General features: G+C 39.3%; 1 protein-coding gene across 3 annotated transcripts in view; it reads right to left on the reverse strand.

The window, feature by feature from the left end:
- PCNX2 (pecanex 2) overlaps positions 1 to 27,319 on the reverse strand; it is a 156,971-nt gene that overhangs the window by 107,687 nt on the left and 21,965 nt on the right. For all 3 annotated transcript variants that reach the window (XR_012579570.1, XM_074537489.1, XM_074537490.1), the window contains 8 exons: positions 26,389 to 26,536; positions 26,075 to 26,220; positions 24,805 to 24,898; positions 13,681 to 13,816; positions 10,486 to 10,628; positions 9,168 to 9,321; positions 9,036 to 9,068; positions 2,200 to 2,371 (listed from right to left, as the gene is read on the reverse strand). Coding sequence is in view for 2 of the 3 variants with exons in the window: in XM_074537489.1 (XP_074393590.1) it covers positions 2,200 to 2,371; positions 9,036 to 9,068; positions 9,168 to 9,321; positions 10,486 to 10,628; positions 13,681 to 13,816; positions 24,805 to 24,898; positions 26,075 to 26,220; positions 26,389 to 26,536 (1,026 nt within the window). In the remaining variant the exon portion in view is untranslated. The remainder of the gene's footprint in view (positions 1 to 2,199; positions 2,372 to 9,035; positions 9,069 to 9,167; positions 9,322 to 10,485; positions 10,629 to 13,680; positions 13,817 to 24,804; positions 24,899 to 26,074; positions 26,221 to 26,388; positions 26,537 to 27,319) is intronic.

Consider the following 27,319-nt stretch of genomic DNA (forward strand, 5'->3'; position numbering starts at 1 on the left):
TAAGCTAGCAAAAATGTTAACTGAAATAAGGAATTCAAGATGAAAACCACAGTCAGAATTAAAGTAATGAGCCTCCAACTAATAGAAATTTAAATCAATAGCAGAATCATCACCAATTTAAAATAAAACAGAAGCAGATCATAAGCAGACTGAAAATAAATGAACGTGTTAAAAACCATGTTTCATAAGTAATTAGGTTACACATCTAACAAATCTGCAATTATTTCTTCTATGACCTTGCTTCAAGACTTTTATCAGAATATGATATGCAGCATCACACTAGCTCTTTGGTACATTCTATGATTTACATGGCTTTTGCTTTCTACCATAATAAGCACCTGAAATAAAGGCTTTTCCTTTCCTTGGTACTTAAAACACAGAGTCAAAAGTTCTTTGATTTCCAAACATATCAACTCCAAATACCACAATAAATTCTGATTAAAATATAAACTAAAGAGTCACCTTATGATGATAGAACAATAAAAAGATATAAAAAATACCTAGCAAATAGGCAGAACTACAAGACAGCAGTGATACTTTATTGGTGTTCAGAGTCACCAACTTCCCTCATTATTTTATAGCCCAAACAAAATACTTCTATACCTTCATTACCTTAGAGAATCTACACTAAAAGTGCAGCAAGATGCCATAGGATGCCAAGTGCCATGGCTTACAGAGGTCACAGCACCGTGAATAATTGCAAGGATTCACAGCAGCCAGAAGTTAGGGCTCCCATAGAGACAAAGCAAGGAATAGCCAAAGCACAGCACCAAGACACCATGGCAAAACAAGAACAGGAACAAGCAAAGGGAAAGGGTTTCTTCTCTCTTTCTCATTTAACACATGCCAGCTGGGGAGATGAGCCTGTATTTCCTCTCTCCCCCACCCCCTCCTGCTTCAAGAACATGCTCTGCCATCTCTTTTGAGACCAGCCAAAATTAACACATTTATAACCACACTTTGTTTTCTTATGCTGGTTGCTATAGTTTTTCATTTATCTCTATCCCAAGTGTCATCTAGAATTCTTGTTGAATTATTTATCAGCATTTTTACTGCTCACCTTTGACAGACAGAGAAAATAAGATGTAAGGAGAAACTTAAATGAGACCAAAGGAAAGTAAAGAAACAAGCTAATTAAAATAAGTGAGATGCATGCAGCTCTTCACATTCCCCTGTTTCTGGTGAGAAGAACTGGGAGCCATAGTACCCTTGTTAAGGACCAGGAGGCTTTCCTAAAAATAGTATGCCTTTCAGGCAGTAAGTCTGACCTGAGTATGGCAAAAAGCAAGTACAACAGTCACAGGTGAACAAAGACCTCAAAGGTTACACACTATATCACAAAAATGGTTTTCTTCTGCTACAGTATGGTCTCCTGGTTCTAAATCCACAAACCACCAGGCCATCTTTGGTACACTACAACACAGCTTTCTGGGAAATTCTCATAACTTTTACAGTAAACCTCACATTCCCTACTTTGTCCCTTAACAGAGTTGCACTATACATGGGGGTGCAGTCCAGCACTTGTATCTGTGGCTCAGCTGGTGGAACATCACAGTTACAGACTGTAAGTGTGGTGTGCAACAGGAAGAAGTATCTTGACAGAATAGGGTAATGTCAGCTGTGGCCACTCCAAATCAGTGCCAAGGGATCACCATACCTGTCTTGGGGCAATATCTGAATGTCCTCAGCAACCTCAGAACATGATTCTAGAAGGAAACAGGTTGAAAGAGCTACTGCAGAGTGGCTGCTCCACACTAACTGGTCATATGGACAGTATGACTGAACTAAACCAAGATAAAGCACTTCCTTGGTGATTAGAAGATTAATGTCCATCTGAGGAATTGGCATGGATTAGCTTCCAGGCTTTAAATTTAAAACTCAAGTTATTCTGCAGCAACTGCTCCACACAGACAAGCCATTACACAGATGAACAGCATTTCACAGATGATGATTTTTGCTAATAACATCAGGGACTTTTAGTTTTCTATGGAGACATTTCTATGAGCCTCATTTCATTAAGAACTCCTTTTACATGAGGGAAGGTTGCCAGCTGCCCCTGCCTCATCTTAAGTCATTCCAAATGTTTCTATCAATTTGATTTCAGGTTGTGCCTCATAACTTGCATTTGATTGTCAGCATGGGAAAACAAAGACTCACACTTAATTCCTTTTTGCAGTCCTAGGAAAAACATTGACTCACCTATTACATGGTCTCTGGCTGACTGGAGAGACCTCGGTGAGAAGAGCTTCAGGCCATACATTGTATAAACAGGAGGATTTGTGTCTTTAGATCCAGCATCTAGCAGCAAAATAAGGCCACACAATATACAAAAATATACAGGTCTGCTGTAGATTATGATTTTATTGTGTCCCTGGAAGAAAAACCAAAACGTTAGACTTTTACATTCATTCTTCTACTGCATGCACTGCATCAACTTGGAGAGAGGGTCAGGAGTCAGACAAAATATTTTAATGACTTATACATAATAATTTAGTAATAAAAATGTGACAAAGTATTTAATCTTCTTCCAGAGCAGACTTTCAAAAGACACAATAAGCAGTTAAGACTGACTCCAGCAACCATTTATGCTTTTGAAAAACTTACCCTTCTAGACATTTCAAAACTTACTAATTCCAGGAGTTGCCATTTTTTATGGGGAAAGAAACCTCAATCCATCTGCATCTTTCTTCTCAGTAGAAAAAGAATTTTTCTCTGTGTTTCTTTTACTTCAATGAACATCTGCTTCAGGTGGTTTGACTTTTTTTTTCTTACTTTATGAAATTTAAAATTAATTTAATTTTTAATTGACTCTGGGAATAAAAACTATAATAGAGCATATGCCTGGTACAGTGTGAGGCATGGGGATGGATTTTTCTTCATGAATTTAGTTTTTTTGTTTCTTTGAACCACTTGACAGCAAATCAGCATGCCTTCTGAAAGGGGTGACACTCATCAGCAGTTTCTGGTCTGCTTCTTATGAAGCACTTTGAAATTATGATCCAAAGGAAATAGGATGTGGAAGGAACCTTGTCTGATGCCTTTCATACAAATCTCTCACACAACTGATTCCCACTAATCCTACAAAACACTTGTGGGGCTGCAGGCCAGGGAACCCAACAGACACTTAAGAAAAACCTTAATAGCTCTCCTGGTAGCAAGCTTAAGGGTAACTAAGACATTTTAAACACTCATGAGTCAAAAGTTTCCTAGAGTGTGAAAAGCCAGAATCAAAGTGACAAGAACCCAAGTCTGACTCGCTTAAAGCTGCCATGCAACTGTTCTTATTTGAAAAATGTAATTTAAGTGAGTATAATAAAAGATCATGTCTTTTTTTGAGTCTACTTACTGACTTGAAACTGTGGCTGAGTTTGTTTGGCTGCCAGCCAAGCTTGCATGTTAGATTGCTATTAACTGATCTGTACCCTCTTTTGGGATCAATCAGTTAACAAGGTGGCAGATTACAGGGAACTGGTGGGCTCACATCGTGCCTCACATCCATGGAATATGAATCAAGTCAGGGACATAAATCCTGGCTCTTTAATCAATTTCAATTTTACTACTTCTTTGTTTTACTTTTTAATAGGACACATGTCCACGAAACAATCCGTGGAGGATTATAAAGATAATGATACGACTTTAAAAAAGAAAAATAATGTAAGTGATTACTTTCTGGCCTTTTTTAAACTTCAGTTCGTTTATGTAAAATATGAGCTGTGCCTTAGGAAAAGAGACCAATAAATATGCACCTAAACAATTGCTTTATGTTTTATATGCTGACATTCACTCTAGGCTGTTTTATCGTGATTACACTCTGTTACATTCTTGTCTTACTTCTTGACCTGGCTTCTTGATGGAAGCCACTTTTATCTTTGCACAGTGATTATTTGAAGGCAGCTGGGTAAGACAGAGTTGATGACTACAAGCCCAGAGGTTTAACTCCACACACCTTGCAGTCACATGCAGAACACTGACATACTCAATTGGGATTACAGTGCATATTTAACTCTTACTTCTAACGAAGACTGTGGTGCAAAGGGTGGGCAGAGCTCAGAGCTGCACTGAAAGGGGCCACATCTGGCAGGACCCATCAGCAGTGAAGTTCTTCAGGGCTGAGTTCTTGCACCATTTAGCAAGTTTGCCAAAGATACCAACCCCAGAGGCGCTGCTGACTCTGTTGAGGGTCAGGCAGCTTTGCAGAGGGAACTAGAGACACCGGAATGCTGGGCAGTGATTATTGAGATGCAATGCTAGGTCCTGCTCCTAGGATGAAGTAATGCTGGGCACAAGTGGAAACTGTGAGATGAGTGGCTGGAAAGCAGCCCTGCAGAAAGGGGCCAGGGGGTGCCGCTCACCAGCAGGTTCAGCGTGAGTCTGCTGTGAGTGCCACCAGGGAAAAGTGCATCTGGAGTGCATCAAACACAGCCACATGAGCTGGTCAAGAGATGATTATCCTGCTGTACTCAGCACTGTGCAGCCCCACCTTGAGTGCTGTGTGTTTTGGGCCTCACCATTCAAAAAGGGCGTGAAGGTCCCTGAAGGCATCCAGAGGAGGGCAACAAAGCTGGTGAAATCGTTGGAAGGAGTGTCCTGTAAGGAGCAGTTAAGGATTTTGGGCTTGGGTAGTTTGTAGAGGACAAGGCTGAGGAGCAACTTCATTGCTCCCTACAGGTTCCTGAGGAGAGGAAGTGGAGAAGATGTGAGAAGAAGAGTGCTGCTGGCTCCTGTCCCATCCAGCGACAGGAAGTGTGGGAATGGCTCTAAGCTGCATCAGGCAGGAGTATTCCTTTTGAAAAGGTGCCAAACACAGGAACAGGCTTCCTAGGGAGGTGGATGATGCCCCAAGCCTGTCAGTGTTTAGAGGAAGCATTTGGACAATGCTCTTAACAACTTTTTTTGACTTTTGGTCAGCCCTGAAGTGGTCAGGCAGTGGCACTGGATCATCACTGTAGGTCACTTCTATCTTAGTTAGAATAGAACAGACAGATACAATCACTCTTACCATGCTAAGTATAGTAATGTCATTTATGATTAAGGAAGCAGATTCCAGAGGCTTTCTGAAAGCTACAAAATGTGAACAAATACTACCTTCCCTGTTTTAAAGGTGGTGGTGGTGGGTAATGAGCCAGAATCCTGAAATCTTTCTAGAACCTTATCAACAGAAGCAAAGCAATGCAGCAGCAATGCACTCAGAAGGGCAGGGCCTGCACAGCTCCTGCACTACTTGGGCTGTGCTCAAGCTGAAGGAGCTTCCTAGAGCACAGCAAATACTCCAGTCCCCACATCTGGGGAACATGCAACACAACACAAGAAAGAGGAACTCCTGCAAGTGTTAATGAGGTATTTCACTGTCACTTACATGCTTCATGTGAGGGGCATTATTTGGGACAGGACTGGTTTGAGGGCAACAGTTGACACCTTCTGGGAAAGAGAAGATCACTTCCCAAAAGTCACAGTCAGGGAATAGACATGAAACTTAATTTTTTAAGGTTTTAAAAAGAAACAAACAGAAAAATAGGAGCAAAGCTCTCCTATACCTGCCAGTGACAGACAAAGCTAAGCAGCCCTTCATCAAAATGGGCAGCACAACTTGTTTAACAAGCTCTTTTAGATATTAAGGGTTCATTTTGTTTTACTAAGCAAGTTCACCAGATTTTGACACGCAAAACTGACTTAATCTTGGTGAAATGATTCCACTCTGCATTCTTGTTTAGAAAGATTTAAATAATGAAGCAGAATTCCTTTTATATTTTACATCTCATTTGTTAAACAATATTTTTTTTTCTTCACTGATAAAAATGTCAGTGAAAGCTTTTCTCTTCCCACAGTCTGCTAAAAAAGTCACTTTTTTCGTGTCCATGTTTCTCATTAATATGTTTCAGATACACATTCACATCTTACCAACTTAGCAGTGATGCATTTCATATTTCTAAAACAATGTTAAGACTTTCAACAAGGAGTATTTTCACAAACACTTCAATTTACTACAATAGTAGTTTTGACTGCAAAGCATTTTGATAGAAAAATTTTAGAAATATCTAATAGATTTTTTTTGTTTGTGGGTGCACATTTGTAAAAGGAGAAAACAAAAGGCTTTTTTATAGAAAGAAGTGTGCATGTGCTCAGTTCTACAGAAAAGCTTACAGGGACAAATTACAAATACTTCATAAGTGCCTTATGGGATTTGGGAAACTGCCTGTGGTAGCTACACAACTGAGTTAGCTATCTGCTCTGGGACATAACAGGACTGAGACAATGAATATATGTAAGAGATTCCCTAAATCTTGTTAAGAGCATGACTGCAATCTTTCAAGCTCAAATACCTTTGTAAGCCCAAGCTAGATGCTGAGCTTTGCGGGTGTCTTATGAGGTGCTTAGAGACAAGCTCTCCTGATCCTTCTATAGAGCCATTTACTAAATGTAAAACCTTGCCTAAGGTTTTTCTAAAATCTTTGAGTGCACATGACAAGGATCTCTTGGATCTCTGAATTTTAATGCCCTGCAGACAGCAGCAGGTTGCTTGTATCAGGTCACTAACAGCAAAATATAACACACTTCAGAATGGACTTGATTTTCTTCTCTCCGCCACTCCAGTGAGGAGGCTGCTCCCAAATTTCACCATCCCAGAACCACATACCCCTGTGTAAACAGCACTTAAAGGCCACCAGCTCCCAGTGGACCAGAACTGGAAAGGCTAAAACTCCAGCTGACAGGAAAATCGGACTCCCATCTTGTAGCAGACACCAGTACTAAACCTGCAGCAACAATAAAAGCTCTTTCCTCAACAGCAGCAAGTGAATACAGTGACACTCAGGGGGAGTTTGGAACAAAAGCTTATGGCATCTCTAGGCACAGTGTTTTCTGAACTCACTGGATGCTATTTTAAAGCAGTCTTTCAAAAGGCTAGAGATGACAAAGTCACATTAAACAGAAACAAACTCTGCACATGATATAGGGAAGAAGTTTGGAACCTCCTTGGCAGCTGTGGATAACATAAGGCATAGTGGCTACTCATGGATCCATGAACAGAACTTAATTCACTGTGCAGACCTGAGGATCATAATGGTTTGTTTCAAACTCAAAAAATCTCATCTGCATTTTCATTCATGGGTGTGATACTGATCATTCTTCAATCACTCTGCTGTTCTGCATCCTTACATTAACATCAAGAGACATTATTGTCTTCAAATTTAATGCAGCCACATGAATTATGAAACAGTACATGGTATTTCTTCTTGCCTACTCATTCTCCTGTTTCTGAGGTGCTTTGTAGCTCAAGCAAGCCTTTACAAATACCTGTTGTGTTAAAAAGTTATAATATAGAAATTGCTAATCTTCTATTTTAGCATGACAACACCTCCACCTTTAAAACCCTTAGTGGAAAAGATTTCTAAATTTTATTTCTATTGTAGTTTGTATAGTGCACAAAAAGTTTGCAAGAGAATATGCCTAATAAAGTTTTAGGACAGAAAAGGAATATGGGAATACACCCATTGTTACTTTGTTCCATTGCTGCATGACTTACACAATACAATACAGCAAATAACACTTGTAATAGTACTGTGAGAACCTGAAATTCAGACCTGGATTATGCATTAAAAAAAAAAAGTTCTGTTTAAACACTACCTTATGTTTAACACTATAAAAACATATGGGCTGGATAGGTTCATAATGAAGTTTTGACTGAAGTGTTTGCCACCCACTTTAAACAAACGTACATACACACGTCTGATTAAGTGCAAACTATGTGATCACAGTTCATATTATTATATCTAGACAGATGCCAGTTGGGCTGACAAATTATATTATTTTACTCACAACATTCGCCAACTTTTCACTGAGACTGGACTATTTCTCTAATGTATTGAAAATACTACCCTACAATGGGTAAGTTGCTGTTTATTTCCTTTCTCTACTTTTTATGCAGACAGGTTTTTCCTATGAATGCATTATAACCAAAACCACCATAACCTCACCCCTAAATAGTTGCCATGAAAGAGAAACTGAGAATCTTCTGAAATCCAGTTAGTGAAGTGTTCAGTATACATACATAAAAAACATCAATTTCAAGTTCAGCCTGTACTTCTAGCCTCTAAACTGACAAAAATAATTGCACCCTGCCAAAGGGAGCTGATCTAACAGACCTGAAGTTTTCAACATGTCATTTTTGAAACTTGAGGGAAGAGAGGGCAACCTCAAAAGTATTCAAAGAGCTAAATAAGAAGCATAAGCAACTAGCACCCAGTGTAAAAGAAAGGAAAAGGCATTATGGCCACTGAAATGTCTTCCAAGATCAACAAATCAAAAATGCTGAGACACCATGACAGGTGGAGTGATAAGGTTGAAGTTGTAGGATGATGCCTCCAGAAGAGTCCTATAATAAGGACAGACTTGTGTAAAGAACAAGTTCTCTGCAAGGTGGTTGGCACCATCAGAGTTCAATTTCTTAGATATATCCAATAAAAAAACCCATAGCAATCAGCAAGGATCCTTACATCCTGCATTCACCCAAAGATTCAGCAATTTCTTCAGGACACAAGCACAGAAACTGTGACCATATTGTAACAAAGGGAAAACACCTGTGCCATTCAATGAGCTAATAATACTTTAAATAAATAATTTTTCAGTAGCAGATTTAAAAAATAAAAAGATAAATACCCAGTCTCAAAGAAAAAAAAATACAAAAAAATCCCAACTGAGCAACAACTGAGCTGCTAGTCTGGAACTTCTGCTCTTTTCTGCCTGTTTCTAAAGGAAAGCAAAGAAAAGCTTTGTGTCATGTCACAGGATCAAACATCAGTAAGACAGTCCAGATGAATATTCACTGCACATATTAACTTAAAGAAAAAGCACTTTTCTAATAGCAGTGATGAATTCAAATAGCTTAAAAATAATTAAACCTAGTACAACGTCTTGAAATCACAGATGTATTTATTAGCTACAACAGCTAATACCTGTGTTTCACTGAACAGCCAGCTGTTTCACAGTACGCAAGACATAACAGAGGAGAAAGACTTGTTTTACTGACTGAGACTTACATGTATGGGCGAAGCAGGATCAGGCTGAACACTCTAAAAACAAAACAGAAAAAACCATGTTTGCTTACAGGATTTTTTTCTTTGTAGAAGTTAGAAGAGAATTCAGCAATTGGCTATGAACTTGAGTCCTACCTTGAGGAGAGAATACTGGCAGCTGGCCATCACAAGACAGAACAAGAGAACCCAAATGTCTTTACAGAAGCCTTGGTTCAGAGTCAGGAATCCAAGAAGTGAAACAAGAACTACTAGAAGGACAGCAAACACATTTTCCTTTATATCTTCTGTCCTATGTGAATAAAAGTGTTGGAGAAGTACAAATATTTGTAGATTCATTAGAGCAAGGCAGGTGCATTTGTAGCTGGTATGAGCTGTGAGTGCTGCAGCCATCAGAGTTCACTGGATCCCATAACTACATTTCCACATTCAACAGTATTTGATCCCCATGCCAAAAACCTTGCCCAAAATGATAGCTAAAATGTTACAGGAAAAAAAAGCCATATGCACTGAAGTCTAACATCCCTTCCCATCTCATTTCCCAATTAGAATCCCACAATGGAGATGATTTTAGTGTAGAAAAGTGTATGCTCATAAAAGCAAAAACAAACAAAACAAAAAAACCCCAACACATGAACAACTACAAATAACATCAAATACCCAAACACTTTTAAATGAGGAAATAAGGCATTCCATTAATGAAAAATATACATCTGACAGCAAGGAACTGGATGAAAGACCAAATTTGTCATCTGATGTTTTATTTGTTTTATCTATTCTGTTAGAACACGGAAGCTGAGATAAAAAACAGTGTCAATATTCAGGCTGCAACAAAAGAGCTTATCAGCAGAAAAGATTTCCATGCAATTGAAACACAGAGATAAAACACTACAGATAAATAAATATCTGCTCTGGACTTGAAACTCCCTGACATGTAGCCTGATTTCCGCATCAGGTAAAACTGCCACCTGAAATTTCTGCTGTGGAGTCCTTGTTAACCCATATGACACAGCACCACCAACAGAAGCAGAGACAAATAAACTTGAACTGGAACAGATGCAGCAGCTCAAAAAAAAATATCTTCACTTGAATACCATTCTATAAATCATTTTCTTTTTTTAAACATTGGAGTACTTGGTTTACAATACTCTGGGACCATTCTACTACTGATTTTCTCATCAGAAATCATTGGATCTGTAACATCTGTGAGTCAAATTACAGACTAGTCTACAAGCCTGGCACTCACATGAATCAAAGTCCCTACCTGAAGACAAAGGGTAGCAAGAACCACTGAAACCAACCCTGAACTTCAATTTAAAGCAAAAACACATCTATCTACTCAACATCTATCTGTTCAACCTGAATTTTATTTCTCTAGTGATCAGCACTGCTCTCTGGACAGGAGGAGCCACCCACCTTAACACTACCTAGAACAGCTTGAAAAAAAAAAGCTTACCTGTCCAACAGTGCCAACAAGGTGAGACGGTCATACCAGACTTTAATCCACTTGCCAGGGAATATCACAAATCTGTAAAACTGCCTGTTCAGCTTCCTTTGTGCTGAAGAGCATGAAGAATCCTCAGGGTCCTGGCTGGGCTGCTATAAAAACAAACAAGAAATACACAAAACTCTCTCACACAGCTGCCAGCAAAACAGGAGTCCAAAAAGCCAAATTTACATCAAGTATCAGATTTTTTTTTTTTAAATAAAAGCAGTAGTGGGAGCATATTGGCAAATTTATTTTCTTAATTTTAAGTTAGAAACAAAAATATCGCACCAGCTTAATTGTTGCAGATGAAACAGAAGCTATATTAATTATGGAGCTCAATAGTGACAATATGCTTTGAAAAGTAATTCTAAATATTAATTTAAAAAGTAATTATTTTCTAGTCCTGATCCAGTACATGTCTAAAGTTTCTTTTAGAAGATTTTCCCATGTATCAGGCTAATTACAGCACAACACAAAAACGTGACAGGACAAATCCTTCTTTTTAAATTAAACAAAAAAAAAAAAAAAGTAGGCCCTAAAGTCTAGAGGTGTGACTTATCAACTTTTCTTCCAGACCACAGCTTTGTTTATCTTTCCAGAGATGCTTTGAATACCACATCAGGTGTGCCTCCTCAAGAACAGAAAGAGGAGGAAAAAAAATTGCAAACAAGCACAAATAGCATAAACTAATTTCGTGTCTCTAATCACACCATCATAATCATAAATCCATCCTTTTGAATATTGCTTTTGCCAGATTCTAAGGCTTTTTCCAACTCTTCTCTACAACTCCCCTCCAACTATCTGCAGACCATCAGCCAAGCCTGCAAAGCTAGACAACAGATGAAAAAAATCTCTGCAAAGGAGTGATTGTTTTTTACAAAGTTATCATTACTATGTTATGGAGGGGGAATAATCAATCATTTTTCTTCCAAGAAGAAGAAATTGAGATTTCAAATTACTGTGAATTCCAGTGGTTTTCTATCTCCTCCTAGGCAGCCTTTTACCCATCCCTCCTTAAAGATGATTAATCAACAAATATACTCATTATGGAACTCTAGGCAATGTCTACATTAGAGTTATCTGTGTTAGATTAACATTCCTAGTGAGGGCAGGGGATTTCTGTGTGAAGCAATTGATTTTAGAATTGTAACTGTTAGCAAAGCAAAGTTTTTTAAACAACCTGTCCACCTGCAAAAAGGAATTCTTACTTTTTTTTTCTCAGAATATTGGAAAAATTTCTAATCTTCCCTTTCCAGGAAAAGGAATTTTACATAAGAGTTTATACATGACAATGTATTACTGTGCATCAGCTGGGAAACAGCTCAGATACCCTCAGTCTGCTGGCAAACATGAGGTGAAACAGGCTAGCATAAGCCTGGAGAAAGAAATTCAAGTTTAGGCATTTTATCTCATGCCTCCAATTGACTAAAAGTGTACAGACATGCAGAGCCAGGGAGCTCAATTGCTAGTAGTGCAGGACAACCCCTTATACTTCTGAGCATTGAGATATGCAAGGGGTTGCTGGGCTATTTGGCATTTTTTCCTTTATTAACAATTCTGAGTGACTAAAAACCCTGAGACCAATTGCAATCCTTTCACTATGCTGACTTTAAAATCCAAAAGTTTATGTAGTCCAAATTTTAATATTTTTATTACTACTTTAAAAAGTAACTTAAACATGGGGTCAGGCCATTTTTAAAGAAAAAAAACATGTTTTAAAATATTACAGTTGCTAACACTGGCACAGTTTTGTTTCTCTTGGGTCCTATTACCCAACAGAAAGTAAAGCAAAATTCAGACTGCTGCAGTCATTAACTTCACACATCTAATGTAGATTTCTCACCATAACTAGATAAAAATTCAAAATAGTGGCAGAGAGTTCATTAAAAACACCTGAGGATCTGATCAGTGAGTCCCCAGTACAGCCTAATGTGCCTTTAGCTGAGTGCATAACTGAACATTTTGGCTCCTGAGGAACTGCAACCTTTGGATGAAATCCTCTGTGTGAGTATTGCACTGCTTAGGTGGGAGTCAGATTTTTGAGCTGGATTTGGGAAACTCTCTGACTAGCCCTGCTGAGCAAGTCACTCAAGTCTAACTGTTTCTCCTCTCAAAAAGGGCTTATAAAAATTCACTTCATGAACTTATATGGTGTCAGCAACAGCCTGAAGCCCTAGCTTCACTGAAATCAATGACAATGCTTTTCCTGACTTATGTAGGCTCAGAATTTCATGTTTAAGAAAAAAAATTCAGAAACCAGGACATTCTGAAATTACTGCCTGGCCTGGCTACAAATTTGCTAATGTGACCTTGAGGAGCAGTCTCCCTAAAAGAGAAAGCAGAAATGACAATTGTTCTCTAATTTACAGGCAGTTTACAAGACTATAAATATCTGGAAAACATCAGAGCCTTTAGATGGAAGACACTGTCCATGTATGAAATACACTATTTGGGACCACTTAATGATTTGTGGTTTAAAATAGTTCCTTTATACAAGTTCCTACTAGCTTAATGTTCCACTGTGAGCTCTGAGATGAAAGGCAATTAACTGTCATTTTACTGTTATTCATAAATACCAAACTAGAATTTGCCATGGCAGAGAGAAAGTCAAAGGTATTATAAAAGGAATTGTAAAAACAGATTATATAAGTCACAGACCCAAACACTGTTAAGTTCATGTCCACATAAGACCATGCAAACTGATGTCTGAGGGCCTTTTTCTTTTACTAGCTGCATTGAGGAGGTGGCTTCAACATTCCACAGCCAACAGTCAGAGGTCTGGTTGCCCAATTCAGAAAAGTGAAACCAGACATGAGGTTTTATGGCAGCAATGAATCTGGAATAAACACTTCATACTATTAAAATCCGGTGGTGTGTCTAAAATCCTAACAGCTGTGTCCTCTTCCAAATGAAATATAGTTGAAGATAGAAGATGAACTTTTTCAGTGACTGAGTCTTTAAACAGTCCCCTAGGACACTACTCAGTGTCAGCAGAAAACAGCTGAGTTGCATCCATCAACATAAAACACATCTTCTCCCACGTGAGCAATACCAGGAAAAGCAGTATAGCAAAAACAACAAAATTGTCTCAGGAACAAGCCTGCAGCATTTGTTTATTGAGCAGTTGATCAAGATGCTAGAAACTCAGATATCACAGTGTACCCGTGGGTTTTCTGTAAGGGTCCTTCTGGCCACCATCAGCAGGAGCTGCTGCTGAAGCGCACTGGCTGCTTGGTCCCCAGATGATGGCTCTTGGCTCTCTGAAGTGGTAGTACTGGAGGAGCTGAACTGTATTTCACTGTGCACAGAGGACAGGAAAGAAAGACATTGTTTTAAGCAGCAATATTTTCTTAACAATTCTGAGATATCACAGGACAAAGCCTGTAATTACACTACTGGTTGTCTCACAGGATTTGGGAATCTTCCACTTTCATATCTGAAATCTAGTATAGATCCACAAAGCAGTCAACACCCAAATTCAGATATACTTGATTTACTACATCCACCACAGAGAACAGATACTTCTGTATCACAGCTTTTCTCATTTTGAGATGAACACCCTCAAGAAATCACACTTCAGAAATGCCTTTTTCTGTCCATTGACAATTTAAGTTTAGAGATGCACATCTACAGAGCAAAACTGCAAAGTAAATACTGCAGAGATCCCACAATAGCTTCCAATGAGCGCACTTAGGTATCAAGCTAGTCTGGTTTCACCTGCACTGAATTCACTGAGTACTGATTTACCCTGCTGAGAATTCAGGCTATGAGAACTTCCTTCTGCCCTACCAGGATAATAATACATGAGCTAATTCACATAAGGCTAATTCAGGATATCCACCATGTACTGAGTGTAAACTCACCCTGGGAGGGCCCTGAGCAAGATCCTATTTATTGTTTTTCCTCACATTTCCTGTTTCATGTTGTAGTACAGCACCTAAAAACTTGTGAAAATCTGCACTTAGAGCAGCAGTGCCTGTTGGGTTGCAGAAATCGTGTTACCATGACATGACTGACTGGGTTACAGAGACAACTTTATTGAAATGAAATAATTGTTACTTGGGGAAAAGATCTATTTTGAATATTTTTTTCCAATTCTCTTCCAAATGGGATTTGCACATCAAGCACTCTGCTCCAAGCTCATTGCCCCACTGCCCCTGGATACCTGCCTTGGGCTCTTACTACTTTTGTATCTACATGAGGTGAAAACACCTAAGTGCTCATGCAAGGCAGTCAATATCTGTTGTTCTCATTTTGCATAAAGACAAGCAGGAAGAAACTAGAGCAATCTGCCTACAGTCAGCTAGGAAGCCTTTGGCAGTCCAAAGATTAAAACCCTCCTCTTGCATACCCTACATTTGCCCCAAAGGCACCTTATTAATTTTAGTTAGCTTAACTTTCCATGCCTTTGGTTGCCAGTTCCCAAAGGCTCCTACATAACCCTTGTTAAAGCATTAAAATTGTGATTGTCCTGCACATGACTGGCTGTTAACTTCAGCTGCAGTGGTTAGCCTTGTTCTGGAACACAGCTCAGTGTCTGGATTATTTAAAAGAAGGGCTGAAGTGTCACACCAACAGGTTGAAATGCACACACTCCTTCCTCCCCTTGAGGATTTGATAGCTCTGCCTGGACCAACAGGAAAATGATCAGCCTTGGGATGTCAGCAGAGGAGCCATCCTGCCTTGGGTTTCTCAGCCAGGTAGTTTATGTTTTCAAAGCCTTGATTGCTATCAGGCTTGAATTCCAGATCTGATATTCACCATCTGCCACTCCAGCAGAACTCTCAGCTGAGCAGAAATGAGAGCACCCATGCTCCTGACCCTCATGGCCTCCTCTGCACACCACACTCCTCCTGCTACAGACAGCAGCACAATCCACTCCCCAGAGTCAGGAAAGCTGTCAGGTTCCCTTTGGACAGCACTAGCAATGAGAACATGTCCACCACAACCCCCTTGATATCCCAGCCACAAGGCAGCCCTCTGTAAGAATCATCTCCTTTGTCAGCAGTTATTAACAAAACAGTACGGAAGGGATGGCACTCATCCAAGATCCTGGATCACAACCAGAAGATTTAAGCAGGAGGAAAATGGAGGAAGCCTTGAGGAATGTCTCCCAGGAGTAAGATTCCCACAGATAGGGACTACAGAGCAACCTTGCCCAGTCAGAAGGAAGGCAAGGGATTGTTTGTTTGTTTCCTCAGGATGAGCTGTCCCAGTCCTTATCATTTTGGGTGCAACCCTGAGTCTCCCTGTTCACAGCAGGAAGAAGGCAAATTTAGCCCAGGCTATGCAGGAACACTAGCCTGGGAATTCCTGCCCAAAAGGTGACTCAACAAAAGAGCAGGGGAATAAAACAGTGGTTGCTCATTCCTTCCTAAATGAAGAGTCAATCTTCACTAAATTGTTGCATCTTTAGCTGTCATTTCACAAAAGCCAAAAGTATGTTGAGATCGGACCACATCTTTAATCTCACATTCACCAAAAATGGAAACAGCAGAAGGACAGATGGATGGAACAGAATACCAGAGGAGTTTATCAGCTCTCAGAAATCAAAAATCTTTTATTAACAAGCCTTCTTCCAAGAATAAACCTAGAAGATCAAATCATCTTCCACCAGACTTGAAGCTAACCAAAAAGCCACAAAAAGCCAAGAGTGCCCATAGTCTGTTTTGGGTTTCCATCAAAAATCCATAGCTCTGTCTCTCAGCAAGTGGCAGAGGTGGCCACAAGCAGCCAGGACACTGACTATGGGGAACAGTCAGAAACTTTATAAGCCTGAAAAAGCAATTAAGGCAGAGAAGCTGGGAAGGCAGAGCTAGTAAAGCAATAGTTCCAAAATCAGAATCTGTCATCTGGCAGTCATCAGCCTCATTTCTCTGTATCTTCTTATTCTCTCCTCATCTTCTATTTCCTTCAGCTCCTGTCTGCTGCTTTTGTCTTCCTTATCCCTATTTTCCACACAACCTCCTCCTGACATTCACTTGCTACCCCCAAAGATGAATTGCTTGCACAGCTACTTAGAAACTGTACATCTCATCTGATGACATTGCTATCACACTGACAGCAAACACCAGTAAGAAATGTAATGATGGTGTTTGTGTTTTTGTAAGCCTATAAACTAGATTCTATAAATTTATTACCATATATAAATAGGAGCAAACACTCTCTAATCATAAAATCATTATAACGGAGCTGATCACAGTATAACACGGAATCTTGCTAAATAGAAAATCTGTTCATTTGCAGAATTAAATTAATATTATCAAGATCTATCACAGTAAACTGCACTGCTAATGTAAGCAAAGGTATAATTGAACTAAATTTTGAGTAATAAATTATTAACTAAAAATATCTTTGATAAACATATAACCTACGCAGAACAAATTCAAAAGCAACATAGCACCCTCTACTGATAACTGGGTATTTAAAACCAGGATTTTTTTTCTGGCTCATAATCCCTTTTTGTAAGAACACTCAGTTAGCACAAGGTAGTGGAGCAATCATATAACATATAGAATGTTTCAGTATAACCACACAGTGCTGGAAAAACCTTTTCTGCCTATCTGTTTAGCCTGTTGCCTTATACCATCGACAACTTGGCCTGAGCCATTCAAACATAATCCAGCCCAAGTCATCCCCTTTGTTAGGATTAGCTTGCCTTGGGTCTGACCCCCTCTGTGAGTTCATTATACAGGCAGACCACAAAGAATTCCCTGTTAACAATGCTGTTTTGCAGGTCTTGGTTAAATTTCATTTTAACCTTCATATTGGAGAAAAGGCAGGTCTGCACATGCTAAAAACCAGAAAGATGACATTGGACTGCCTAAGACAGCTGTCTGGGTCACTACAGAGTTACAGTGTGTAATAAATATCATAGTGATAATAAATAATACAGCTGAAAGCTGTGTGTAACACTCCCTAAAATACTGCCCTTAGGTGATGGTAAGCAGCTACAGCTGGGAAGAGCCAGAAGGCAGCTCAGGGTTGGAAATGTCTCCTCCTGCACATCCAACAAGCAGCTGCTTCTGGAGTACTGGTCTGAGGGGCACCCAAAAGCACTGAACTGAGACCTGAGGGACGTGGTTGTACAAAACCCAGCCACTGCTGACAACACAGCAGGAACTCAGCACACCCATACCCTTGTGCACTTTCAAAACAGTCTGTCTGTGGCTCAAATGCAGCTGTCTGAACTGATGCTGCTCATTAGGTCTCCACTAGAGAGCGGCCAGCACCAATCTGACCAGAGTACTGCACAGTTCAAGACTGACACTAAAAGCCACTAAAGTTGTGGATGTTGCTTCTTCTAAGAAAATGATGGCTTACAGCTCCCAAATAACAACACTCACACTAAAAAGCAACTCAGAGCATGTAAGAAGGCTGAAATATGCCAGTGATAGCTGCATTTGCAGTGGATAATTATGTGACAAATCCAATCACAAGAAAAAGAAAAAACTCAGAGAAAGCACACTTCACTTTTTTTTGGTAAGACTTAGCAGCTTCATAAAGTGTAAAATTAATTCAGAATGTGCATATTAACTTTCTTCAGTGCTTACATCTAATGACAGCTCAAGCTAAAGATTAAATTTCTCTTAAATGTTCATATTTTGCTAATTGTACAAATGTGTATTTAAACACATTCTACTACAGGATTTGGGAATAATTTTTGGCATTTGTTTTAACTAGCAAAAATAACACCTTTAATAACAATAAGGCAGAGTATCTGAGTTTACAGAATGTGAAAGCTAGATGTAGCGATATATTGACATAATAGGCTGAAAAAATATCAGATCACTGTTGCAGTGTTGCAATAGACTGCAAAACAAGCAATGGTACATATTAAGTCAACTACTGCAGATGGACAGAGAGGCCTTGTAAAGCACGTTCCCAAAGGCACTGTGGTCAATATGAAGGCAGGAAGTGATGAATGCCTTCTTACTCAAATGTTAAGAATGGGGTCTATTCAGTACACTCTTATTTTCCAGTATTCAGATACTTTTATGTTGTTAATAAGCATGTAAAATGATAATTTGCAAGCCCATTATATTTCAAAGCAAAGATAAATGTACTAAAAACTTTAAAAACAAACAGTATGTGTTAGCTAATAAACTAGAGGATGCATTTTGAGAAGATGCAGCCTTATTGGCATTAGTGCATTAATAGCTCCCACAGTTGTGTTATCTCCAATACTTTAAAACATTCCTTTTTGCTCTCGTTATGGGAGGGCAGGGTATGGGAGAGAAACCAGTCCCAACACATGAAGCACTCCGTAAACTCCTAGTACTGAGCATGATTTTGCTGCCATCATGTGGCAGCACGGACCCCTCTCACCTCCGAGTCTCATTCTGTTGAAAACACTCGTGTCCCTGCCCAGTGTTCAATGAAAGCAGGTCTAAAAACCCTACAAAAATAAAGGAAAGGATTTTAACTGGCCAAGCTTAACAAAAGGGTTTCCTCCTGCCCCTTGCAAGCCATCAGGAAAATGCTACCGAGTTTGTAAAGAGTACCTTTCAGAAAAATCCATGGCTTCTTTACAACACAAACATTACCATTTTCAGTGCACACCCCCAGCTCATTTCTGTGTTCAAGAAGCTCTATGCCCAGGGGAGCAGCTCATCTGAAACCACTGAATCCCAAAGAGGACTGTGTAATATTTGTCACATCCATTTCAAAACATGCTCAGCTGCAGAACTGCACAACCTGACAAGCAGCATTAAGAATCTTTAAGATTCAGCAGCTTATTACAAGAGCAGTGGGAGATTGCTTTATTTGGGTCACCTTGCTGAGAAATACAAAGATGCTTTAATGACACACTTTTTGGTCACATTCTAAAACATTTTGAAACACCAAAAAAACCCAAAAAACTACTCTCTCCTATGAGAAATAATCTCAAAGGTTTAGGGAATTTTCCAGCAGTGAACATACTAATATTAGTAGATTTATGAAGGAGATGTACAGTACCATTAAGGCATTCAGACAGACTTTCATATAGTATAAAACACTCAAACAGCTTATTCTGGGGTGAGAACATAAATCAAATAAGTTAGCTCACTGATCTGACATTCTCTTTTGCCCAGGGCCAGAAACACTTGCACTCTGCAGCTGTACTGACAGGTACCTTAAATTATTTTTTTAGTACTTGTTAACCACTAGTTTGCTGCAAATACTTTTTTAAACTTTTGGCCCCAATGATACCAAAAATACGATTATTCTCAAAACAAGCAAAAAAAATCTAAGCAATTGTTTTAAATGGAGGTGTCTATCTGTATTGCAAAACATTTTAGCTATAATACAGCTTTTTAGAAGCCTGGTTTCAGTGTCAGAGCCTCATCTGAAAAAGGTGAGGAGTTCAGAGGATCAACTGCTCAGAAAATGTCTGTAAAGTGCAATGTGATTACATGATTGTACTGGTATGGTTAAGCCATGTGTAGTAATGAAACACACATGAATATAATTTTATCTGACAAAAAGTGGTATTTTAATACTACAACAGGTAAATTAAAAGACACATAACCAAGAAAGTAAGATAAGGCTCAAACTGGAATAGTTTTTTTGAAGGTATAGAGCAAGTTGGATTTTATATATCATGTATTCCAAATGAAAGCTGAAGTGTCACACAGCAAGGACAATTTCCACCTAAGATAAAGGTGCTTTTTGCTAAGAGCTGGGTAATCCTTCTTTCTGTTTGTACTGGTTTTGGTTGGAGTACAGTTACTTTTCCATAGTAGCTGGTACGGAGCTATGTTTTGGGTTTGTGTTGGAAATGGTGTTGATAACACAGGTGTGTTTCAGCTATCAGCCATCAGTGGGGAGGCTGGGGGTGCAGAAGCAGCTGAGAGGAGACAAAGCCAGGACAGCTGACCCCAACTGACCAGAGGGACATTCCCTACAATATGGCACTCAGCATATAAATCTAGGTGAAGGAGGAGGAAGGGAGAATATTTAGAGTGATGGCTTTGTCTTCCCATGTCACCGAGACTCAGGACAAGCAGGTGTCCTGTTCAGCCACTCCCAGAAAAGCCAGGCTCCACCACATGTCTTGGTGACTCACTTCAGAATAGATTCAAATGGTCTTTTTGTAATAATTTCTAGCATAATCTATGAGCTGGGAATAGAGTTTATACTTTTGACAAAGCCTGTCACAAAGCAATCTATGGCTAGAGGTGAATTTGGCAGAGCAATGGGAGCATCAAATTTAGATGCAATTAGCTCAGCAGGGAACCCATTCCACTGGGACTGCAAGAGGTGTTGCTGGCAAGCCAGCAAACAAAAGTGGGGTCAGGGTAATTTCACTGACAATAACTGGGGACTTAGTCCTGCCAATGTTTAAATAATTTACCAAACTCAGTGACAAGAATCACCCACCAAAGTGGCGATTATGATGGAAAAGGAATTACCTACTTTTGGTGATAATTACAACATAAAAACCTCCTCAAGATTTAACTTGGCTACATCTTCAAATATTTTAAAAGCTGCACTGTTAGACAAGTGAGAGACAATTTGGCAAGAACCAAGCACAAAAACAATCTGAAAAAATTCTAATTTTCAGTAACCTTTAACAGAACTAAGGGATAATTTTGAGAATTATTAATAAGAAAGTATTTATACTACATTTAAGTGTGGAAGGACAGAATGTAAGAAAATAAAGATAGTGCAGAAGGTAGTCTCACACCTGAGGAATTGCACCTGTACTAATCACCAAAGATTAGGAACAGCCCTGCCCTAAATAGGCCACAGCTGTGTCCAAGAAGAAGATGAGGGCTACAAAAAGTGGGTTAGCTGGGTGAGGAGAGAATTGGAGTTTATTGGCTGTGCTGTGAGGAGCTGCACATGAGAAATCACCAAGAAGGTGTGGGAGCTTTGCAATAAGATGACAACATTTAAGAAGCTCTGTAAATTTCTCAGGATAAGGACTGCAGGTACAGGTAATATTAGGAACAACTACTACAGTTGAAAAAGCCAACAATTAAGCTAAAGAACCAAAAACACACAAAAAGTAGAAACTGATGGAATATATAGTAATATTGATAAACTGCAGAATACTTCAAAAATCATCTCACAGCACTGCAGAACCAGAAGACGTGACAAGACAAAGTCTATTCCCTTTAACAGTATTGCCTGAAATGTCAAGGAGCGTCTGAAGGAAGAAATCACAGACTCCTTCAGCTTTGGACATATGCTTTCTCTGGCACATTGCAATCCATTGTTGTCTGTCTGCCCCTTCCTAAGCAAATGAGAAGCAGGAAGCACACAAAAACAAAGAAGAAAAATAAAACCATAACACATCTTCACGTCTGTGACAGTGAATTTTTGTGAGAAAAATAATTTCAGGTGTTATGACAAGAAGATAAAATGGGCCATAGTGTTACTACTTTAATTTCAGTCCCTAATAATCTGATGTGAAATGCTTAAGCCTACAAATAGAGTAGACAATATTAAGACTCAATAGACAGAAATAGAAAGTTAGAATTTGAATTGAAGATCATAAAACGTTAATTAGTTTGCCTCAAGACTTTCTTTAAGAACTCTTCTTGAGTAACGCTTAAGCATCTTCGTCAGTTTTGCATAACATTGTTAAAAAATAGTTACCTATGGCCAATTTATAAGGCAATTACTTTACTCTTGACAAACCAGCCACAGTTTACACATTCTCCAGTCAAAATTCCTTCCCCTTTCACAGCTGCAGCATCCCAGAAGCATCGCAGCTCCTGGACACCAGCAACAGGTCTGCTGCCTCTCCCAACAACACCCACAGGGCAAGAGGCCTCTTGTCATTCTCTGTCCTGAGTCAATTTTCCTCAAGAAGCACATCAGGACACAGTCCATTCAAATCCACGTGGTTATTCCACTTGCTCAACTCAGTTTGACATTTTCCCCTTAAGAGCTGCTTAGTCTTAACAGTATAAAGCAAGCACGATTGGTGATAAGTGTTTTACACACGTACTGCAAACCTTTGTATTGCTCTCTCTGCTTATTCTAAATTCTGAAATCTGGGCTCCATGAGACCAAAAACCCACCCTCTCCCATGAAAGGAGGATGACACCTCTTTTGGCTAGGCATTCATTTTCTCCTACATCTCCTGACTCATGAAATCTAATTTGGATGTCTTTTTACTGAATTCAGACAACAGGCCTAAAGCTATTGGTTGTTTATGCACCATTTCAATCGCTCAAGAAGCTGTACTGTCAATACCATTGTCTTCTCCTTAGCTAACTTCTTCATGGGCTGGTAGATAAGTCATGTTCACTCAGAGGTGTTTCCATGTATCTTTTCTAATATCCTTCCATAACAGCAGCATCTCCTGTTGGTATGGATTACTCTCATGATGAAATCTCAGAGAGGGCCCACCCTCAAGGGAATAGTTTTTGTCAAGGACCCTCTCCAGACAGACACACAGAAGAGATTAAGTGAAGCACTCATTGATTACATCTCGTGCTTTATTTTATTCTATTTGCCATTTTCTTCACTAATAACCTTTCCTTCACTGATCATTTGGTTTATCTTTAGCAAAAGAAAGTAACCTGATACAACTGATGAGCAAGCCTGCAGGTGGGGACAAGGGAAGATGCATCATTCCTGCATTGTCCCTCAAAGCAGGTTTGCTCTTCCACTTTTTATATGCTGTAATGTCTAAATACGAAACTACTTGATGTTGAACACCTGAAGGAAAAAACAAAAACCCCTTCCTTCCTGTGCTACCCTTCAAGCTACTCACAGATGGTAGAAACTTCCCCCTGAACAAAGAGCTCTCACTAATCTCTCTGGCCTAGACATTACAAACTGCCCCTGCAAAAACCAGCTCAAGCATACTGCAAGCTTCCTTGTCCCCTTTCCTCATTTTTCATATTAACTACTGCTTTGAACTTTCCTTCATGCTGCTCTCTTCTTGGAAAAGCTCATGTTCTGGCTTCCCACTGAATCCCACAAAGAAAGTCCTGGGAAGCCACTCCTCTTTTCTGATCTGTTCCATTCCCTGAATTATCACTTTACTCTGAAACTTCCAGCAAAGGTGCTCATCTAAGAAATTACATGCATGTAAATGCCTGTAAAGAATATCTGAACTTGCTTTTGTTAACATGGTTGAGTGGACTCCTTAAAAACAAACCTCATCCCTTAAGGCCTGCAAACCAAGACACAGATGTCACATCAGCATCTGGCAAAGGCAGATTCAGCATGACTTCTTACATAAGAAGGAAGATGGTCCTTCCTTTGATTAAAAAAAAGTCAAGACAAGGGACAGAAAACTATTTCTGAATTTAGGACAGATTCAAATTCACAGTTAGAGGACGGGGGAGCAGAAGAGTGCTCTCTGCAAGGTGAAACAAACAGAGTTGCAAGAAATAAAGAGAACCCAAGTAAAATGTTTGATTTTTAAGGTCAAAACTGAACTCCACCAGGATGGGGGCAAGGGGCTATTTTGCTAAAGGCAGACAGAACATTTCTACTAGTCAATTTTTTCTTATTTTTTTACTCTTTGCCCACTGACAAATGAAGGCATTATTCTCATCTCATATGGCATTCTATCTAAAATGCTAATGCTGTTTTTAAAATGGTCCCAAGTTTTTCAAAAGCCTCCACTAAAGCCAAACACTTGAAGAACAATATTTGCTATTTAAAAAAAGACCATTCTCACTCCCTCACTCAACTTCTCTAAATGCTGTAAAACAGTATGGAAACCAAAATTGTTTCATTAAAATACTTATGAATAGCTACAACAATTCTTTTTACAGATATGCAAACAACAGATCACATGGAAGAGTGTGGAAGCCACAGTAATAAATACAGGATTTATATGGATCACTCCAAAAAGAACTATCAAAAAAAGAAAATTGTTTGAAGCAGCAAATTATCATTAGAGATTTAATGCAAGGAGAAAGGCCCTACTGCCAGAATCCACAGGTCAATGACCGATACAGACACAGCACTAAAAATCTGTAAAGAATGCAACAGGTAAATGAAGCAAAGAAGACAAGGTTGATAGAATGGTCCCACTTACTTTGTTTACAATTTCATTTATAATAGCTACATTTGACTTTGGCTATTGCCAGAAAATAAATAAAGCCAAGTGCATAGTTCCAATTTTCACTTTCACTTTTTCTTTTCTATATTCTTATAAAGCTGTTAGTGTTTTAGCAGAAAGCAAAAAAAAATTCCTGCTTTGACTTCTCTAGAAAAGGTTAGCACATTTATTCACTACTACTCCCCTTCATATGCATTTTTCACAGCTACAGTTTCATAGTTTCCAGCAATGAAAACTTCCAATGTTTCTAAAAATAAGGGCTTACTTACTGAGCATTTGACATACAATCACAATTTGATAGCTGATGTCTAAAATTTCCTTCCTTCTGACAGCCAGCTTTTAAATAGCAGGATCTGATTTCCCCTTTAGAAAACACAGAGGGAAAAAATGTCCGTTCAGTGATGCAATTATTTGTGTACACAAAAATTTATAAAATACATATTCTGTGTCAAGGGTATTTATAAATATATATTTTTCAGTCTATGCATTAGGCTCATTTTAGATTTCAGAAAGCAAATTAACATTTGAACAACTGAAAACCTTGGAAAATTGAACCACAGAAGTCACAGTGAATATTTAAAGGGCATGTAAATTAAACACAAAGCACATTGATTCATGTAAGTTCACCATAAAATGTGAAATCAGATTTCCCTCTTTCCATTCACAAAGGTGAGGTCAGGAGTTACAAAGCAGCAAAAAGTTCTGCTAGAAATGCAGCCACAGCTCCTCCCTGTTTGCAGAGGAGCACAAAGCCAAGGGTGGGTGTTGGCTGACCCAGAGGCTGCATCACCTGCCCCACTGGCAGCTGCTGCCCTTCTGGCCACAGCAGAGCAAGGAGGAACAGGAAAAAACCAAAGTATGTCCAGGGTCACAGACCCAGTACCATGGGCACTCACTCCATGCTGGTTTTGAAGGTAACTTTAAAAGAAACAGAGCTTTTGGGACAGCTGTCTTTCAGAGGTATGAGCCAGTACCTCACAGGGCACTAAACAGATCTCAAACCCATCCTACAGCTTCAGACTCCAAGAACAGCTTCAGAGCAGTGGCATAACCACTATATGCATGGGGCAATACTAGGTCACTCATTAATTTTCTTTAAAGGAGTAGCAGATCACAACTCCAAATACAAGCAGCACCACCACACCAAGAGGTCAGTCTGAGCCAGCTGAAGAACAAAACTGTGAAAAGGAGTCATATTTTTCACAGCCAGGTCAGTGCAAAACTTCTAGTCAGGCAGAAAATGCCAGGGCGTCTTCTGACGGGACAGAAGTTGTCTTCTGGCCTAGCCAGCATCTTTTGAGGATGATGTTTGGAAGATAAACTTCAGGCTCTGTGTAAGGCTCAGGTCTGTGATGGTCACTGGTGGATTTGGAAAACTCTATTTATTGCACATCCAACTTTAAATACCAAGCCGCTTTTTTTCGACGCACAGAGAAAAACATGCAACCAGTAACAGACAAAAAAACAATCCTTCCAGGACATCTGAAGTGTTCAGAAATTTCCTCATGCATTGCAATTATCCCAACTAGATAAACTCACCGTTTTCATCTATGAACACGTGCATGGCATCCACGGAGAGCTCATCTTGCACAGACGCCTCAGGTCCACTTATTACTTGCAAGACAGAACTGTCTTGCTGAGAAGTTACCCGGTAGATTATCTGCCTTTGCCTGCTGCCCTGGTAACTTGACACAAAAATGTTTCAAAACTACTATGAGGAACTTTTTTCTTGTTCTCAATAAAACAAAAAGAAAGAGAGGTTAATTAAAAGTTTATGTCATTTCTACTCAGTGAAACAAAACAGCTTACATCATATCTTTGAAGTACAAAATTGTAAAGTAAACTGGCCTTACAGTGCTGCAAATTTGGCAGACTCTGGTAGCACCGGACTAGTACTAGCATGATCTTGGCTTTGTACATCTGATCTTTCCTGTTTAGGAAGTTGCTCACAGTGCTTTTCTGTTCCCATCATTTCTTCTTTTCTCTCCGTCATCTGGCTATCTGGAAAACAGGGCAGTGAAGTGGAGCCACTCTCCACAGATGGCTTTCAAGAGTTTCATTCATTAACTACTGAACAAGAGCATCTAAAAATGGAAATCTAAAACACTGCAGTATTTGCTAGGTTTATGGAAAGCACTACCATTACTTAAAACAATACAACCACAAATCTGGATGAGAAGGTACTCTGACCCTTATGCTTGGGCTGTTTCAAGAACACACTGTGTGAAGTAGAGGACAAGCAAGAGAGAATTTCTGCTTTGCTTCTCCTATTGTTTCAGAGGGAAGCAATCTGTTCCCAATCTAGAATGGTAAGAGGCTGCTTCCCTGGAGGCTGTAATTGTTTCCCAGACTGTGTATGCTGGCAGTGGAAAAGCAGAAGCACTGGCCCATTCCCCTTTTACAGAAGGGAAAGCAGCACCTTCAAAGGAAACAGAGCTCTTGGACAGGAAAGCAGATAGCTGCCTAATCTCTCTTCCTCACTGGCCACACACCTGGTGCAGGACAAAGGGCAAACTGGCACAAAAATTTCAGAGCAGATTATCCTATGCTTGGAAAATACAGAACTATAGGTTTAAAAATACACATGAAGTATTTGTCCAATTTCTACTACTTTGAGTACCAATTATATTTATATTGCCTCTCTATTTATATTGCCTCTCTACACATGCATGTCATTTTTTCATATATGTATATGTGTACAACATATTCATGGTGAATAGTGAAACATTTTTCAACTGTGCTTTGTTTATAAAACAAAACAATTACCTGTTAGGGTTCTGAAGT

Source organism: Zonotrichia albicollis, chromosome 3, assembly GCF_047830755.1.
Source record: "Zonotrichia albicollis isolate bZonAlb1 chromosome 3, bZonAlb1.hap1, whole genome shotgun sequence".
Lineage (NCBI taxonomy): Eukaryota > Metazoa > Chordata > Aves > Passeriformes > Passerellidae > Zonotrichia > Zonotrichia albicollis.